Consider the following 18,618-nt stretch of genomic DNA (forward strand, 5'->3'; position numbering starts at 1 on the left):
GCCAGGCACAAACAGGCCAGGCACAGCGGTGTTGGATGACTTGTCTTTGTATGGCGTAAAAGGCTGATGCTGCAGTTCCACAGCACAATGACAGAAGGCAGAGACCAAGAACCTAAAGGTAGAGTTCAAAGTGTTCGGCAGCACGTTGTGTGTGTATGCCAGTCTTCACCCGACAAGGCAAAGCAGACAACTGCTCCAGGACACCAGAACTCAAGGGGCCACAAAAGCTGCAGGCATATTGTGTTTGTGTGACATCTGGTTTGTTCTGACTTCACTGATCGTTTGTTTTGGAATATGTGCCACAATACCATCTGAGATGAGAAGGGACTCACGGTGGCTCCTGCTGCTGCCAGACATCCAGGCAGGTCCAGGGATGGCATGTCTTGAAGAGGGTCCTTGTGTCATTATTTTTGGACATTTTTTTTAGGCATTTAACTGTATTAAATAGTAGACAGTAGAGACGGAAATGAGCAGAGAGAGAGATCAGCGCTTTACAGCTGACACACCTGAGACCGCATATCACATGACCATTCATGTGCACTGGGCATGTGCGTACCAGTGTCAACAGGAAGCAGATGTGGTTGGTTGCTTGGTTACAGAAAAAACTATCAACGATTCTTACAATTTACTTAATTGCATACTCTTACTTTCGATACTAAGGCTGGTACCAAGGCAACTGGTTATTTTTCCTGAAAAGAGGACAAAAATGATGAGGCAGGGAAACATGACTGCTCTTCACATAATCCTCCTGGATGATGCTTTTTTCATTAAAACATTCTCATAAGCCTTTTTAGTCTCTCTTTTCCATCCTTATTATCAATGTTTGTGTCTGTCTAAATAAAGACTATATAACATCCACTCCCTAGACATTTTAGCCATCAGTATGACCCATGTTGCTAAGCCTGTATTTTTTTTTTTATCTTAGCACAATCAAAGCTAGAATGATGAAGCCTTTCATTTTGTTCCAGTTAGGATCCAAACTTGCAATTAATCAAATAGCCAAAACCAACTGATATGCATGCAGTGAATCTGAGGCTTTCCAGGACCCTGGGCAGTTGCCCACTTTCCCTGTTGGGTATATAGAATCCATAAATTGATGTGCTTAATCAGATTACCACCCAGAAAACTGCATTTCAGCAACAGTACACTCTAACAGTGATGGCGAGGAACACTTTGTTCCTTCACAAGCCTTTTTCAGTGACGACATTTAGACAGGTCACTACAGGAGAAACACGGGTATAGAGTGCTGCAGAAATAAGTCCTAAAATCAGGATATAATTCAGTACTTTTGCTCTGCCTATATCGGCTGATAGGAAACTTCACTACCATGATAGACTTTTTTAGCCGTATCAACCAGGCCTAAAGTATCATAAACTAGTAAAAAATGTAGAAACGCGTAGGCATGTTTTTACTATTGTTGTGATTCAACAGCCACGATTTATTAAAGGATTTTTAACTCATTACCCTCTTGAGTGCCTCAGACTTTTTCAAAGATTTTGAAGATCCCTAAACTGATGAGCACCAGAGAGACACCATTTTTTCCACAACCGAGCAGCTCTCCTTGCATTCTGTTTTTTTTTTATCATAAACTAGTGTTTGTCACAGGTTATTTCCTGCAATAATCCAAAATCCCATAGGCTTTTTGCCTATCCAGGTGAGCCTTCAAAGATACATCATCCCTGCAACACTGCATAAATACGTGAATTTCCTGTAGCTTCTTCTTTTTCAGCATCCCTGTGGTGTGCAGACTGGCTCAGTGTCACACATCCCTTTCTTAGTGGGACGCTTCAAAGGGAGCCATCGTTAATTGTAGTAGCAACACCTGTGCCTTTCCTACCACAAGTCAAAATGTCTGCTGTGAAGAAGACTAACAGGGGCCCGGTAGATAGATCTTGCCCTGGGGCCTCTGAGCAGGTTAATCCTGCCCTGCCCCCATGGTTGTTCACAGTACTGGGGGGAAGTCTTTGTTTAGGACAATGTGGATCCACAACCACACAAAAGACAACAGCAGAGAAAAAACAAGTTGGGCATTCAAACAGTAACATCCCACAAAGACAAACGACAATTTTGCATGTCAATTAACGCATGCAACACGTCTGTCGATCTAATAATCCCAGACACATGAGGTGACTGTACCTGCCTGCCCCTACCCCCTGGCTCCTGCCCTGCGCTCAGCCATCCGCCGTTGCCAAGGTTTCCGTGTACGCGCTGCCTGGTAGAGAGAGGGAGAGAGAGCGGAGCCGCGCGACTGTCATACAGTATTGCCAGACATGGCGGCGGACCTACAACCCGACTGGATTTCTTGTCTCCCTTCTTCCTGGAGTTATGGGGTTACTCGGGACGGACGCGTCTTCTTCATCAAGTAATTATCCCAGAAAAGAAAGCGGCTCGAGTCATGTCTGCCCGTTTCTGGCTCGAACAAAGTCGCCGTGTAATAATGAATGATATTTCCCCCCCCTTTCTCTCAACAGCGAAGAAGCCAAGAGTACAACCTGGCTGCATCCAATAAGTGGCGAGGCGGTAATAACCGGACACAGGAAAACTCCAGGTAAGGTGTCACCTAACGGCGGTCAAGTTTTCTGCGCCGTGTTCATTAACGCCGCTCGTGTTCGCCGTCATGTGCAGTTGTTTGTCCCCCCCTAAAAACCGATGTTTCCCACAGCGGGAGAGAGGCTGTGACACCCGTGCCTCGTTTCATAACGCATGAGTGGGCTTTCGTCGCTCGTGCTGTTAAAAGTGTAAAAGCCCCTCGTGCCCACCTCTCTGCCCTGCTCGTGCCACTTCCTCGTGAGCCTCTGCCCCTCGTTCATGTCGGTCAGTGAAGTTGACGAGTGGTCGTTAGCTTGTTGTCAACTTGTTAAACGGCGACTTTCGCGAACAACCACCAGCATGTAAATACGTTTTTGTTTTTAAAATAGTATTTGTGTTGTTTTTTTTAAAAAAAAGAAACTAACAGCTTCAGTTGAAGCTCGTCTCATATCTGCCGTTGTTGTTAAATTGATGCCTAAACAGTTTGACAGGTACACAGCAACAGCTGCTGTTGGCCGAAGAGCTAGTAAAGGTTAGCCGTAAATCTACAAAATTAGCTTCCTCTGCGAGACCACTTCAATAATCTCTTCATCAATCTTAAACGCAGTGTGTTACATGGTGAATTTAGCCCCTTGCAGTGTGTCATAGCCTACACGCGACTAACTATGTAGCAGCCTCCTCCTCCTCCTGTCTCCTCAAAGCATTTCCACTGGTATTATTGACTGGCTGCTACATCTCAGTGGGGTTCAAGTTGGATTTGTCAATTTAGTCTTAAAAATGTCAAAAATAGAAGAAAAAAAAACAGCTGAAACGATTAGTTGATTAATGCATTTGTTGATGACATTCATAGTCAGAAAAAGCTCAGTAATCAATTAAATGTCTAAATAATTTTTCAATCAAAAATGCCAGCAGTTCTCCTTTGTTCATTTTCTGCTTGTGTTTGTCTTATGTAGGGGTGACTGATGTGGCTTTTTCAGGGTCGATATCGATACCGATTATTAGGCACCGATATTCGATATCGATAGGCTATTATTGTGACGTGTTAACAATCAGATACTTTTGTGGACAGGGTGTATGAGAGGATGCTGCATCGGAGCAAAAGTAGCACATTTTTAAATTAGTTTATTTTATTGGCAATCTGACAGAAAAATCACAGATACTGATGATCGGAAAATGCTGAATATCGGCCCCAATAATCAGCGAGGAGCCGATAATCGGTCTTCCCCTAGTCTTATGTATTAGTAAATTGAATATCTTTTGGTTTTTTTATAAGGAACGAACTTATAAGGAAAGATCTGAGGCACTCAAGAGGGTAATGATTAAAACGCCTTTATTAGTACATGGCTAGTCTAATAAAAACATGCCAATGTGTTTCAGCCTAAAAGGCCTTCGTCAGGGCAAGAGCAAAGTGTTTGTCAGTCAGATCTTTTGGTTCTGTACTGATGGTCTGGCAAAACAAACAATGTGAATAATAGAGCCTGACTGATATATTGAAAGCCTATGACAGATACTATATATTTATTTATATTCATGTATACGTTATATCACAGATGTATCCGATTGATCAAGAAAATAACTGATAGATTAATTGATAACAGAAATAATAGTTTGTTGCTGCTCTAAAAGTGATGTTCAAAAATTGCTTAATTTCTCAATTTATTGACTTACATAAAAAAAGCAGCAAATCCTCACATTTGAGAAGCTACAAACAGTTAATTTTTGGTATTCTTGCTCGAAAATAACTGAAACGATAAATCCATGTTCAAAATAGCCGCTGAGTAATATTTTTTGGTCGAATGATAGTGTGATTGACTAATCGTTGCAGCTCTGCATCTCAGCGTTTGAAATGACAGCTGGTATTGCATAGCCCCAGTTAATTTAATACGCACAACATCTGTTTGTTCCACCCATTTGTGTTCACATGTTTTTGTCCACCTCTTCCTCTTTCACAGACCTACCCACTGGATGGGAAGAAGGATATACTTTCGAGGGTGCACGGTGCTTTATCAAGTGAGTTTAACAGCCTCGGTCCTCAAGACACACACCCATCATAACCCTAGAAAAAGCTTCATACAATATCTAAACATGCCATATGCATTCAAAGCAGTTCCACTTTGCATGTCACCTTCATTATAGCATTTATTTATGACCATCAGTTTCATCACCTCAAATGAATGAAACCACATTCAAAGGCTGCCTTAATCCCTGAAAACAACTGTGTAATACAAGTAAATATTGCATGCTCATAAATTTGGAACCTTTACTCCCTATTTGTGCACTGTGGAAGCCTATCGCAAAAGTTAATGGTTACACAGGAACATTGTGCAAATACTAGACAGATATGGGCAAAGTGTGGTTGCTGTCTTCTTGAGAGCTATTTGTATTTATTCAGACTTACCCTGCTCAGAGCTGAGCCTACTTGGAGAGTTGAGCATTAAGTATAATGTTTTCTGTTCTTCTAACAGTTAATAAGAAAAAGCTGTTATCCTTCCTGTTTGGGTTTATTTGGTCTACAGTTCAAAATGACACTTGTCTTAAGTAGATGCTGGAAAATATTCCTACAGTACATGCCAACAGAGGGTATTAAATGTTTATCTTTTAAAGTCTCCTTCCATTGATTTTCTTTGAACATCTTATCCCCAATTAGCTCATTTGTTTGTTTTGTGTTTGCTGGAGAAAATCTGATATATCATCCATGTCCACAAAAACATGTTATTTTTTCTTAGTGTGTGCCCCTCTCTGTTTGAAGACCAGGGGTCTACATGAGCAACATTCATAGTTTGCTATGTTATAAAGCTGCTGAAATACAGTATATTTCACATTTTCTTCTCTTTCCTCCATGGTAGCCTGATGCATGCAGCTTACGAAAAGAGAGCATAACCACTGTCATTTAGTCAGCACTGATTCATCATCTGTCCTCAGAATGTTTTAAACCCAAGCATAGGGGTTGAAATGTTTTGTTATTTTGAATGTCCTACTAAAAACTGCTCTCACACAGCAGGTATTGGTATTCCACAGATGAATTTCCCTGCCAAAATACAAGAATGGCTCTGTGTGATTGAAGACACTGCAATACACTGGCTACGAATTTAGGATATTATGCCTTATTATCCTCACTGAATCCGCTCTCCGTCTTTGACTTCCTCATGAATTTGAGGCGCTTCATGTGGCAGGTTGCCAGGCAGTCTGACTGAAAGGCAGTAATTTTATATTCAAGTATTTTATCACAGCTTCTCAGTGCAAAACAGACTTGGAGACCACATTCATTAGTTGATCACTGTGATTCTGGCACAGTTCAATGACATGGTAATTCTTTCTGTAAAAAAAGTTGCAAAACCAATCATGCGGTCTCCCACAAAGCGTGCAGACTGAATTTTGGAAGTAAGAAGCCATTTGTTTCATCTAGTAGCTACATTTTAGACACATTTTAAGTTATAAGACACGTTCATACTTGTATTAAAGGAGTAATTTGAATTTAAATGGTATGTTCTTAGTAGCTGCAGATTAATTTGTAGCTTTGTTTTAGTCTTAATCCTGTAGCTGCTTCCTCTTCATATTACAAAGCTGAGGTCACTGCAGAAAAACAAGACAAACCTGCTGTACACAAGGTTTAACTGTAGTGTAGATGGTAGTGATTAAGGGAATATGTGTACACACAATTTGAATGCCTCCCTGCCCAATAGTAGCTGTCCATCCATCCATTGTATTAGAATTTGGTGGTAAAAGGTCAATATCACTGTGACCTGACAAAACACATTTTGTGGACATAACCCAATATAAGGGATCTACCAATATTTTTATACAGATACTGATTATTAGTAATAAAATAGACCGATAGCCGATATTTGGAAACAAAGATACATTTGCAGTATAAATGAAAACGTTAGTGTCAAAATGTATAATAGCCACAGGTGCAATTTACTCAAGTACTTTAACTTTAGTTACTAGTTATTTTGCAGATTCAGATTAGTCGGTGTTTATAGGCTATTACCTGACGTGTAACCAATCCAAAAGATTGTGTTGTGAGTGGTACATAGAGTTGCATAATTGGTCTATTCCTCCCCGATATGCTAATTCTGACAACATTTCACACAAATCATGAAATTCTGCAAAATGCACTTTCCTGGCCATTATTCACTGCTGTAACTCTGTAACAGAAGGAGAGATTATGACCATATTTCACATTTGACGGCCCACCTTCATACTGTGGTGTTAGTATAGATCTTCTGCTGGGTTGAAGGTGTGTGTGTGTGTGTGTGTGTGTGTGTGTGTGAGTGAGTGAAGCATCCATATTTTACAGTTTTTTATGTGCTATCATAATCCGCTTTATTGGCCAAGCATGTGAACACATGCACGGATTTTGACTCTGTTTTTTGTGTCCTGCAATGAACTTATACACTAATAGACATACAGCTGTAGCTCACCACAGACTTACTGATTTTGCTGATATTGAGCTTCAGGTGATTGCCAATGCAACATGTGATGAAGCGCTCCATCAGTCCTCTGTACTCCTCTGTAAAAATAGTCTCCAAGTGAAGACGGCATGTTTCTCACTGGAAATTATTCACTAGAATCACGCATGTCAGTATGGTGATAACTTCTATTTCACTTAGACCTATGCTTATTATATTACCTTTTAAATTCCTTCCCTACATATATAATATGCATCTGGACAGACATGAATGTAAAATGCAACTTGACTTGTGAGCATAGGCATACATCCGCGAGGCTGTAATGCTAGTTTTACCATGAATGTTACATTTATTATCGAATCATCCATTTAATATGTGCTACCTCAGCTGAAAATTAATGTTATGTGGTATGATTACAGAAATTGAAAATCTCCCTCAGTTATCTTAATAGCAATAGTAAGCCCTATTGATTATCTGACAAGCGGAATAGACAATTTACAGCAACCATGTTTTAGCTGATGCACCACTGCTCCACAGAGGCCCCATGGTTGTATGTGTTTGTCTGCAATGAAGGAGGTGTCACCTGTAATTACAAGTCACAATTAAAAGAAAACTGCAAACAAAAAAATGGCTTCAGCTGATTTAACTTAGCCACAGATAAAGAGCGCCAGCATATCCCCTTGTTTTAGCCTTGATCTGACCAGCAAACTGACTAAAATGTCTAATGTCTGTGCAATGTAAAAAACATTTAAAGCAACGGGACCGATCATTCCCTAGCATTCATTTGTACAGGATATTGTGAATTTAGCATGTGTCCATACCAGAAACACACACTGCAGTTCAATAGATTACCTTCTTCTCTCTCCCATTAGTGTCTCTCAGTCCTCTCTTACCTCTTTCCCCTCTGTCACTCGTTAGTGCTGCATGTCACTTGCCTATAATGTCTGTCATTTATTTTTGAAGACTGCATGAAGAGAATAACTGGAAGCTCAAGTGTGAGCTCCAAATGAGATTTTTTCTCATATTCTTCATGTAAGAAATGTTAAGTGTGGTTCATTTACATTCTATATTATCTGCTTATTGGGTAGACACTACTGTGTAGAAGGCTGATGGCAAATTTTGTGGGTGAAATGGAGATAAATAGTCTACATGGGACTGAGGCAACCACAGCTTGGCTTGTTGGACCAATTAAGCAAGACACATTTTTCCAGAATGTTTACTGGTTCCTCTTTATTGTTTCACACTTAAACTGTAGTTATGTATATATTTGTGTCTTTATGCTGGCCGCATGTACTGATAAACAAGTCAATGATGTATTTGTCAATCCTAATTGATAACGATGTATCTCAGACATACTTAAACTTGAGTAACTGGGCTATGTAAAAACTTGCCTATTAATTTCACTGTGACTCATTGTTTTGACTGAGAGACATGTTGACAGGTTTATGCGATAACTGTCTTGGACAGTACTTGGGCCATTTTGAGGCTTTATGTGAGGCTGCCAATAAAAGCCTCTGAAAACTATCCAAGACTATTAGTCGGATGACAGCTGGATAAGTCTATTCCTTATGTTTGACAGTAGGTGATCATTACTATGTCATCAATTTTGTTAAGTTTAGCTAGTTTAAGGTTATATTTTTGCATTTTTAATGTACATAAACATAGGGCAAATAGATTAACCAGCAAACCAACTTCCGCCTCTTGTTCACAGACTCTGGATTATTGATTCATTTATGTGACTCGAGGCTTTTTTGAGCCTGTGAAAGGATCTGGCCCATTCACATGCTGGCTGTGTGGCTTGGCTGTTACCATCGGGTGACACAGTGTGAGCATCAAGGAGCAGATTGTGCAGACGTAGGCTGTCTTCTGACGGGATGTGTTCGGGAGGATGGAAGGTGCAGATTGTTGGTGTGATAGTGTAGACAAGAGGCATGGCCCATCCCACGATTTGATTATTTTATGGTACTGTGAGTTTTGAATGAGTGAAGGTCAGTGCAGATGTTAATTGAATCAGTCACGCTTGCTGCTCTCCTCAGACTGGGCAGTCTCTTCTGAGTTTCTCTGTTGTGAGCAGGTGGCCCGATGCCAACACGTCTTTCCAGTTTTGAGAACCATGTGTCAACTGGCCGGTGCTTGCTCCCCCACTGACAAAGAATGAGATCATGAGGAGGTGTAAATCTGCAAACTATTTGCCTGTTAATTTCATTCACAGGCAGACATGTATTACTAACGTAAGTTTGTTGTGACGGGTTTGTTTCCAAGTCAGACGGGACTGCAAGCTGTGAATAATGCTCCTTTTGTTAAGATGCTACAGTTAAAGACTACAATTTCAATGCTGTTCAATTTTTCTTTTCAAATGTGCTTGTTTGTTTTTCCACATAAACATTACACACACACACACACACACACACACAAACACACAAACATTCAGTATCATTATCGATACTGAGTGTGTGCCCATCTGCTGTGGCTCATTGAGGAGAGAGTAACGGGTCAATAGCACCCACCCATTAGTCCTAATATATTCAAGATTTTAAGCTAGTGGCTTTTGGCCCTGGCCTCCAATGCTTAACTTGGCAATAAATCAGAGAACACTGAATTCCATCCATCTATCCAATCTGCTGCTTTGGTCCTCCAAGAGTTGAAACAATACAATCCAAACGTCAGAGTAACTGACACCTTCTTCTTTAGTTTACCCATCTGCTGCTTTGTTCCCTGTCTTGAGATTGAACTACACTTCTGTGCAAAGATCTGCTCTCTGATGTGAAGATGTTTTGCACACATGCAAAAACTGTATGTTGCATAGGCTCTGTGCAGGATACTTCACGGAGAGTCGAGCCACTGGACATTTTATTGTCAGGATATTTTCTCTATATTCCTCTCTTGGGTCTTCTAATAAATTCTACAGCCACCCAGAGTGCAGTATCCGTTCAGTTTGTTTTTGTTTGTGACGTAAACAGCGTTTTGACGAGACTGTGCCATCTGGCAGATTTGTGTTTTCCATTTTATCTCTGTAGCACATAATCCCACATTTTAACTTAAGCCTCATTTTGAACAAGATGGGGGGACATAATTTGGGCAATTGAACCGGCATTTTGTCAAAATGTTTGTCTGGCTCCTAATGAGGCTTCTTGACGGCTTTTCAGAAATATGTATCAGGATAAATGTGGTGAAGAAGTCAGTTCGGCTGGTACAAAAGACGTAATATTTTAGTAAAAGAGTGATGACCCTAATTAGGAGTTTGTTGCCTCATGGATGCAGGAAGTGTTTACAGCAATTATGTTTATGAATAGACAGGTGCAGATCTCCTGCCAGCTCCCTCTCTTTGTTTGCTATTCTTGTCTCATTTAATCTGTCTGGAAAAGGAGGGGAAAAACCTATCTGCTGAAGCCAAGGCTAATTACGGTAGCTTACACAATGAGATATCTGACATCTTGTTTTGAGGCTAATGAGTGAGGCTCAAACAGCTGACCCCCACAGTGCTGTAGAGCAAGAGTCTTGCTTGATTGCTGCCCAGTTGTTAATGTTGCGTTTTGGTGACATTTTGTCTGCATCCTGTGAGGGCAATTTGCTGCTTCAGGATCCTCATCAGTGTAAAGTGCAACATAAAATATAAATATTGTACTAGCCTTCTCAGCAACCACCACTTTTATTAGACTGCTCACTTCTGCTGCTGCATAATTCATCACTCAGAACAGAGGAAAGCATGTCAATTGAAATTTGGCCAAGTATAACAAAAATCTCTCTGGTGGATCTCTGTTTAGCTGTTGGCTCATTTTGTGGTTTGAAAGCCCACTCACTGGCTGACAGCACATTTAAACACAGTATTGGGTTACAGTGAATGATATTCAATTGTGGTAATCATCACTCAAAGATAAATAATCAAATTCTCCTTTTTGATTACTCTGTGGTTTCTTACTGATAACCTATTAGAGCCTCTGCTGGTCATTATGACCCTGCAATATCAGCGGAGACAAGTTGTGAACACACAACACTGACTTATTATCACTTTCAAGTTGATATGGTGAACTTGCTAATAGTAACCTCCGCCAAGGAGGATATTTTTTCACCCATGTGTGTTTGTTTGTTTCTCTGTTGGTTGATTAATTGGTTGGTACTGAACGGTCCAGAATAGACCCCATTAAAGTTTAGTGCAGATCTGGATAAAGGGATAGATCCTGTACCATCAAAATTATTTTGAAGCTGTTATTTTAAGGTAAAAAAGTTACATAATGCTTATTGGTAGGTTTTACCAGGATTCAAATAGTTAAATTTTCACTTTTAATCCAATTTGTACCAGTATTTCTGCTCTCGTCTTGCCTCTTCCCTTTTTTGAGTTTCATCTCTGCAGTTGTAGCTCCTTGCGACACTGACACTTAAGGGCATCAGTAAAATGAGGCATCTTATCAGAGATCTGAAGACTGGATTAGCATGTCACAGACTTCAAGCATAGGGGATATTCATGAGTGACATCTGCAAAAGTGAGTAAAAATCCCCAATGCTAGGGGACAATCGGAGGAATGAGCTCACACTAATTCTTATTTCTATCCATGTGGGTTTGCAGTGGTTTTGTCTGTAGCTTCACCTGGAATGTAGGAAGATTTGAGAGTTGAGGTCTTAGTCTTTTAGGGCAAACACAAGGGGAGTCCCGATGAGCCCTCCATAACTGTCAAACACACAGTTATGGCAGACTTTAAAGGCTCTCCTTTCCCTTCAGGGAATAATCCAAGCTTCTATCTGTGAGCAAAGCCTTATATCAGACCTGATTATGTAACCCTGAAAATCCTGTCACAGTAGTGACAATGTGAGACAGGTGACCAAGTGTTTTGACTTGACATGAAATTGAATACAAGAGAGGGCTGTATATTATACCATTAAATAAGTGATCACAATTTTGGCCTCCACATTAAGGCTTATTAAACTTTATCAGGCGAAATATAGACTTTATAGTTAGTGCCTGCTCCGGTGCATAAACAAGTGTGTTTGTTTCAGTTACACTGTGATTAACTGCTCTCTGCTTCCCAAACTTTGCATTTGATTGCAGCTGCAGGCAAGAGCATTGTGACTGCACAGTTAATCCTCAGTGCAATGTACCTACGTTTTCTGTGTAGGGATCAATTCTTTTTATGCTTTTAAGGATAGCTCTAATCAATAATTGAATGTTAAACCACAGTTGTAAATCAGTAAGCATGGTATATTCTCTCTGGAACTCTGCCACATCCACCAGTGGCTCGTTCTAAGTATATATGTAAAAACCCACGAAAACATGAATTTTTCAGTTCTTTGCAAGATGCTAGATGCATCACCAAATGTCACACGTGATTGAAGTTGTGCAGGAAACCATAACCAGAATATTTTCATTTTATAGAATAGCCATAAAATCCCAAAAGATGTAATTCAGCATAAGTATCACATAGCTTCAGAGAAATTCGAGGACAAGCAAAAACAGTCATTGCTGAAACTAACATTAAACCTAATCTAACCTAATAAACCACATCCTGTGCATGGTTGCTGCTCACAAATGTTCCTCATTTTGCATTTTCTTTCAATTAAATCAGTAGCAGCCGTCCACTCTCCCACATAGATGTCTCTTCCCTTGTGTGTGTTCTGGCTGGTAGCACCTTGAAGTACTTTAAGAGATTTATTATAAAGTCAACACGTAGAGCCAGTTTCTTTCATTTGTTTTGCTGGAGCTACAGCCAATTCCAGCACACACTGGGAGAGAGGCACTGTGCACACTGGACAGCTGCTACACAAAGACGTACGACCTAATTCACACCTATGAGCAAATTAGTTTTCACCTAACCTGCGTGTCTTGCATGTGGAGGGAACTTGAGCACTGACACACACAGACACAAAGACAACATGAGACTTGTAAACTGACCATAAACAAACTGTAAAAGATGAATGACAGTTAAAATATATATTTTTGTCTTTGGAAAATTGCCATTGTAGAAGAAAAACTTGCACTCTGAAGTGTTATCTCATTGAGCTCTTTAGGATATTCCACTCGGTCTTGTGTCATGCTAGTCTTTGCTTCTACCTAATCCACTTTTATTATACACTGATTTAAACACACAATATAAAATTTAGGCCGCTAGGGGTCTCCCTATCGAAAAAAAAAGATGTTAGCAGAGTACTGTGTGGGGAGGGCCGGGTGGAGTGGAAGGGGATATAGCTGCTGCTCACCTGGTAAGAGCCGGCCAGCTCTGTAGGAGGAAGTTGGGTGCAAAGCCTGACCTTCTGGAGGAGTAAACACCCTGAATTACATTGACTTGAGCTCTGATTCGGAGCTGTTTACTGGCGAGAGCTTTTCTTTATCTTCACTCCCATTTATCAACCTGACTGCAGCAGTGGGTGGGTATGTACTGTAATGTTGACTGCTGACTGGACTTCCTTCCTCACTCTATCCCAGAAGTTTTAGTGATTAGTTTGGCTAGTGGGGATGTAGTGTGTCTACCAAATGAAAAGCACTGTTACATTGAGTAAACCCAGATTTCTCTGGGTTTGAACATTGTTGGAAACATTTGGAATAATTTAAGTACACAACTCAACAAAATATATGACACAAGCCTCGTTGTTTTTAGACGTGTTAATGCAGAATTCTTACATTTTAAATCTTTAACATAAAAAGAGTGATAGATAATGGGTCTTCAATTTTAAATAAAATATCATCTTAACCATAATCATAAAGGCCATCTGCAGTGTCTAGCGGTATGTTTGTAAAGAAGTAAGATGTTCGTTCCCGTACACATGTTAATAAATCGCACATCAGGGACAATGTCTTATTCAAACTGTAAACCTCTGAGAGAGTGTTTACTCACCCCCTTGGCAGGAGGAGGCTCTGATGGCTGTGGCTGCTGACTCACTAACTCTGTCAGTGCTCGGCACTCATGCATTTCACTTGTGTGTGTAATGTGATTTAAGAGGGAAACCAGTGGACCTGGATCTGCTGTACATCATCCCCGTCTCGAGCCCCATAACTCTCTGTTCTGAGGCTGGGTGCTGACTGGGAGACAGACAGGCTTTGAGCAGTTCAGACTGCTCTCACGCGTTTTAGTCTCTGTGGGGTCCCTGCCATCTGGCTAGCACTGGAAGAAAAGTGTGTATGTGTTTTGGTGTTTGGATGCTCTGTGTGTGAACATATGTGTAAGAGATCCTCTGATGTCAGTGGCCGCCCCAGGTGCTGATTAAGGCAGTTTCCCAGCGAAAATCCACATCAGACCAAGTACTGCTCTGCTGTTGTGCATAATATTCTTGGCTACCTATCCTAGAGTTTTAAGTTGCATTTGCTGTTTACAAATTGTGTGCAGTCATTTTATCTTTTCGGAAAGATTCTTTTCTCGAGATTGAAAACTAAAGGCGTGCCTGCTTTTAATAGGATCAAAAGACTCCTTGTCTACAGTGCTTCTCGCTGCCATCAGTAAGAAGGTGACGGCTCTCTGAGTGTAATCTGATGTCAGACTTTCTGACTGTCAGAGTACGTACAAGCCTAAATGATTATCATCATCTTACAAAATGCACTTTTTCTTAAATGTCAAACTCTGCAATGATTAACGTCTAGCACTAAAGAATATGAATGTATAATCTTCAGCTATATATGTTGATTGAATGAATGCAGGCCTACCTCCTGGATTTAGTAGTGGAGCACACAGCCTACAATAATTCTTTGGCCCTAAAGCCTCTTAGTTGTGTGGTGTCTTTGATTTAATGCTGATAGAGCTGTTGAACTCGAGTAATCCCTGCAGTAATCTGCAATGAGCCACCCTTTGCTGATGTTGTGCCAGGTTCAGTCCTGGGACAGCTGCTCGGGGTCAGCTATTATTCCTTACATTATCAGGTCTACATAGGAGAACTTAGTAACGTTGTCGCAATTATTTCGAATTTGACTTCCCACAATTTATATTTCTTAGGGAACTCCTTTGCCTTTCCATCAATTCCAGTCTGCTTACCTTTGTTTGTTCTTCCCATTGTTGGAAAGGAGAGACTAATATATATATCATTATTTTGAAATCTCCTATAGAGGACTGGGCGGCAAAATCAAATATCACAATATTTTTGACCAAATAATATTGATTTTTCTGCAATATTGTTGAGATGACTATTGATACTTTTTATATAAAACAGTGAGATATTTAATAAATAATCAGTAATGTGGATATATTGACTGAGGGTGGGTAAAGATGAGTATTAGAACAAGTAAAACTAGGTAAATATAGAACATTTCATCACCTGACTGTATTGCAGCCTTTAAAACCAAAAAAAACAAAAACGTATGCCATATCACGCTATAACAATTTTCAAAATCCAAGGTGGTATATATATTCTCATGTCACAATAACGATATAATATTGTTTTATTGAGAAGCCCTAGGAGAGAGGGATATCAAGTCAGAGAGGCACAAATGAGAACGTTTTTGCCAGATATGATCTTAAGCCATGTGTGAGACGGACTCCAGGCTCCAGTATCTTCGTGGTTCTCTGCTCTGATCTGATGTCAAATGTTCTCAGTCCAGCCCGACTGACTTCTTCTAAAGGGCCTGTTTAGTTGAGGAACATGATATTGCTTGAAGCTGCTCATGGTGAGATCCTATAGAAACAAAACAAGAGCTGATCAGTGCTTGTGCAGGTGGAAAAAACAACTTCTATTTGCTGATGAAATCCCTTAACTTTGATTTAATGATACCTGTTCTGTGATGTAGGTGATGTTTATCTCTTAAGCTCGTAAAATGATACACCTGCCATATCATGCCATGGCAAAGCATTTACCTACTGGCTTTATCTTTTTCCTTCTCCCTCTGTCTCTCTTGTCTTTCTACCTCAGTCCAGTGGACAGTGCACGGCCCAGTTGTTTTCCAGATGGTCGATGGTGATTAGGCGGCTTTTGGAAGCTGTCACTCTGCCCAAATGTTCTACAGCTGTGAGCTCTTGGAGCACCGTGTTAAAATGTCCACAGAGGGCTTTGGAACAGCAGACTGTTTCCTGAAACAAATTGTTACAAATTCAGCCTCTGAATTTGTCTTTATCCACATCCAAACAGGCAGTCAGCACTCTCCTTTTTTTCATCAACTGCTAAGCATAAAGACAATCCGAGCCTCTGTTTTCACAGTGATCGCACCTTCATGAAAAGGCTTCACTAAAATATTGCAGCGTATCTCCTTTTCACACTCCCCCAGAGGATTGAATAAAGGGTGTAGTGCTATATTGATGTACAGGTTGACGCCAAGTTTTCAATTTAGCAGCAGCAGTGGAGGGATTAATATCATACCCTCCTGGTCCTGTGGCTTTGGCTTATTCCCTCCCTTCTCTCTCCTGGCAGCAGTGTCAGCTGCTCCGTTCCCCCTGTAGACCTCGCATGTCTCACAATTGTCCATGTCGTTTAGGCTAGACACATTGTATGCTACCAGCAGGATATGTTTATTTCTATAAATCTTTAAGTTTATAATCCTCAAACAATTGTTGTCTGTGTATCTTGACCTCCTTTGGAGTCGTGTGGCCCTCGGATGTTTTCTTGCTCATGAGAACCATCGTGAATGTCAAGAATTGGGAATAAATGGCTGTCTGTCCCTTATGAACATTCGATAGCCCTTACCTTATCTCTGATTGTCTATTGACATCTAGTAGAAATTAGATGCACCGGTAGTAGGCTTATTTATTTCATCTCCAGTGCTGGCACTTGTGGAAACCATTCATCTAAAAAGTCCTTATGTAATATCATAACTGTGTGAAGGACTTCCATAGTTATTCCCAGCAAACATCAACCCAAAGTGAAACTGCTTTTTACGACCACTTATCGGGCCTCTTGTATGTCTGTGTGCATGCAGTTTAGTGCGAGGCCCATCATGACTGGAGTGCACTGTAAATTCAGCTGCTAGATGGGACACTTGACAGATATAAATAGTACTCAGGTCAGCACAAATGCTTCAAATAGCACCAAGTTCTCTGAGGTGTACTAGCACCATCAGACCCATCAGATTAGAGAGAGGAGAGATATTTCAAACTTAATTGCAACAAAAAATACACTTACTGACATTATACTGTATCTGTAGTCATGTAGCAATGCTCAGTTACTTGCTGGGGATTTGGTTCTCTGTCTGGGCACAGGAAGGGATGAATGGTGGCAGTGACTGGATAATACACTGCATTTATTGCTCAACTGTTGGGTAGTGACTCTTCCTCTGTCAGAGTCCTCTCCCACGCTCTGTCCTAGGATCAGGCCGTCACTGCTTAGACAAATATTTGAACTCTGTGCCAAGTCTCTCACTGAGTAATGTATACCTGCTGTGATTGATATTGTACAATTGTGTCTCTCGCTAGCTTAATGTCATCACTAGAGTTACCACAAGAAGAATGTGCCATAGTGTGATTAGAGTCACAGAAACATGCTAAAATTGTCGTACCTCTTTACAAATGAATACAAACTATTTGTGCAGTAAAAACTAAACCCTGGAAAGAACAAACAGCTAAATGTGCATCCCTTGATCTAAATTGGTGCCTTGAGGGCATCCTGCTTCCCGGAGTCCGTCTGTTTGAGGTCAGGTGATTCACAGATAGCTGAAGAGAATGGCTACTACAGCCTTAGCCCAAACTCTCACTTCGGATGTTTGTCAGGATCCGAGGTAGCCTGTTCACAGCATTTTAGGAGGTTGTTTGTCCATCTTGCCCTCATTGTCAGAATTGCTTAGGCTGAGGTGGATTTGTAAACAACTAAAACAATTCTATGTATTCTTGTCTCGTCAAGTCACATCAAAGTTTACTATTGCCCAAAATCCAAAAGCATGACTTAAAGAATGTACATGTAATAAAAACAGCAGTAAGCAACATTAGCAAAACACACAAAAATGTAAAAGAAGTTAAATAAATTACATAAGAAACATAAAGAAGGAATATTTTTTAAATGGTACATCATTTCTTTGTACTTGTTCTATGACAAGATATTGTATTGCATATTTGTCTCATACAATACAACGGTAATGAGCAGCATTAATAAAATGTACAGGAGTGAGACAACACATACATGAAAACACACCTATATGCAGTATTTACACACACAAAAAACCTTACAGTAATTTTATGTAATGATCTTTATATTATTGTCCTAGCTACCTTTCTACCTTTCATAAGCATTTTTTTTGCGGTGAATATTTGAAACCTTGCATTGTTTATATTAGTTTTGTTGGGTTACTGCACTCTGCAGTCTGCACAAATGTATGTGGTGCACATGATGGCAGACCTCAGCATTCAAACAATGCAGGGACCTACCCATCTAAACATCACTCCACCTTGCCACTTGTGGTTAAAAACCTTATAGATTACCTTTAAGGAGAAGGTGAAATAGAATCAATCTGTCCCTCCTCTCATACTGCGTATCAGCTCTGTGCAGCCTGCTTTCAGTTTCAGTAAGAGGGTGTTTGAGAGTTAGAGAGATGAGGCACACAGTGGAGTAAGCTGACAGGGGCTTCATAACTGTAGTAATGGTTGCACCACATAGTGATCCATCAGTCTAATCAGCTGTCAGCCCTCTGCAATGTGTTCCTGCAGCAGTAGGGATGAATGTCTCTGGAAGTCAAGAGCCTGGTTTAAATATCAGCACTACTTGCTCAAGGATAAATGCAGCCTTCCCACCTCTGTGCTGCTATTCACAAACTGATGTGTGCAGGCATTCCTCCTCCTCTCTG

The 18,618-nt window shown here is 40.5% G+C and overlaps 1 protein-coding gene across 4 annotated transcripts in view; it reads left to right on the forward strand.

The window, feature by feature from the left end:
• Window positions 1–2,249: 2,249 nt before the first annotated feature.
• The window catches only part of LOC141001237 (pleckstrin homology domain-containing family A member 5-like), an 86,512-nt gene continuing 70,143 nt past the window's right edge, over window positions 2,250–18,618 (forward strand). For all 4 annotated transcript variants that reach the window (XM_073472251.1, XM_073472248.1, XM_073472250.1 and 1 more), the window contains exons 1-3: window positions 2,250–2,362; window positions 2,472–2,548; window positions 4,482–4,539. In XM_073472251.1, coding sequence (XP_073328352.1) covers window positions 2,271–2,362; window positions 2,472–2,548; window positions 4,482–4,539 — 227 coding nt within the window. In that variant the 5' untranslated portion in view covers window positions 2,250–2,270. The remainder of the gene's footprint in view (window positions 2,363–2,471; window positions 2,549–4,481; window positions 4,540–18,618) is intronic.

This window comes from Pagrus major, chromosome 8 (genome assembly GCF_040436345.1).
Source record: "Pagrus major chromosome 8, Pma_NU_1.0".
NCBI lineage: Eukaryota > Metazoa > Chordata > Actinopteri > Spariformes > Sparidae > Pagrus > Pagrus major.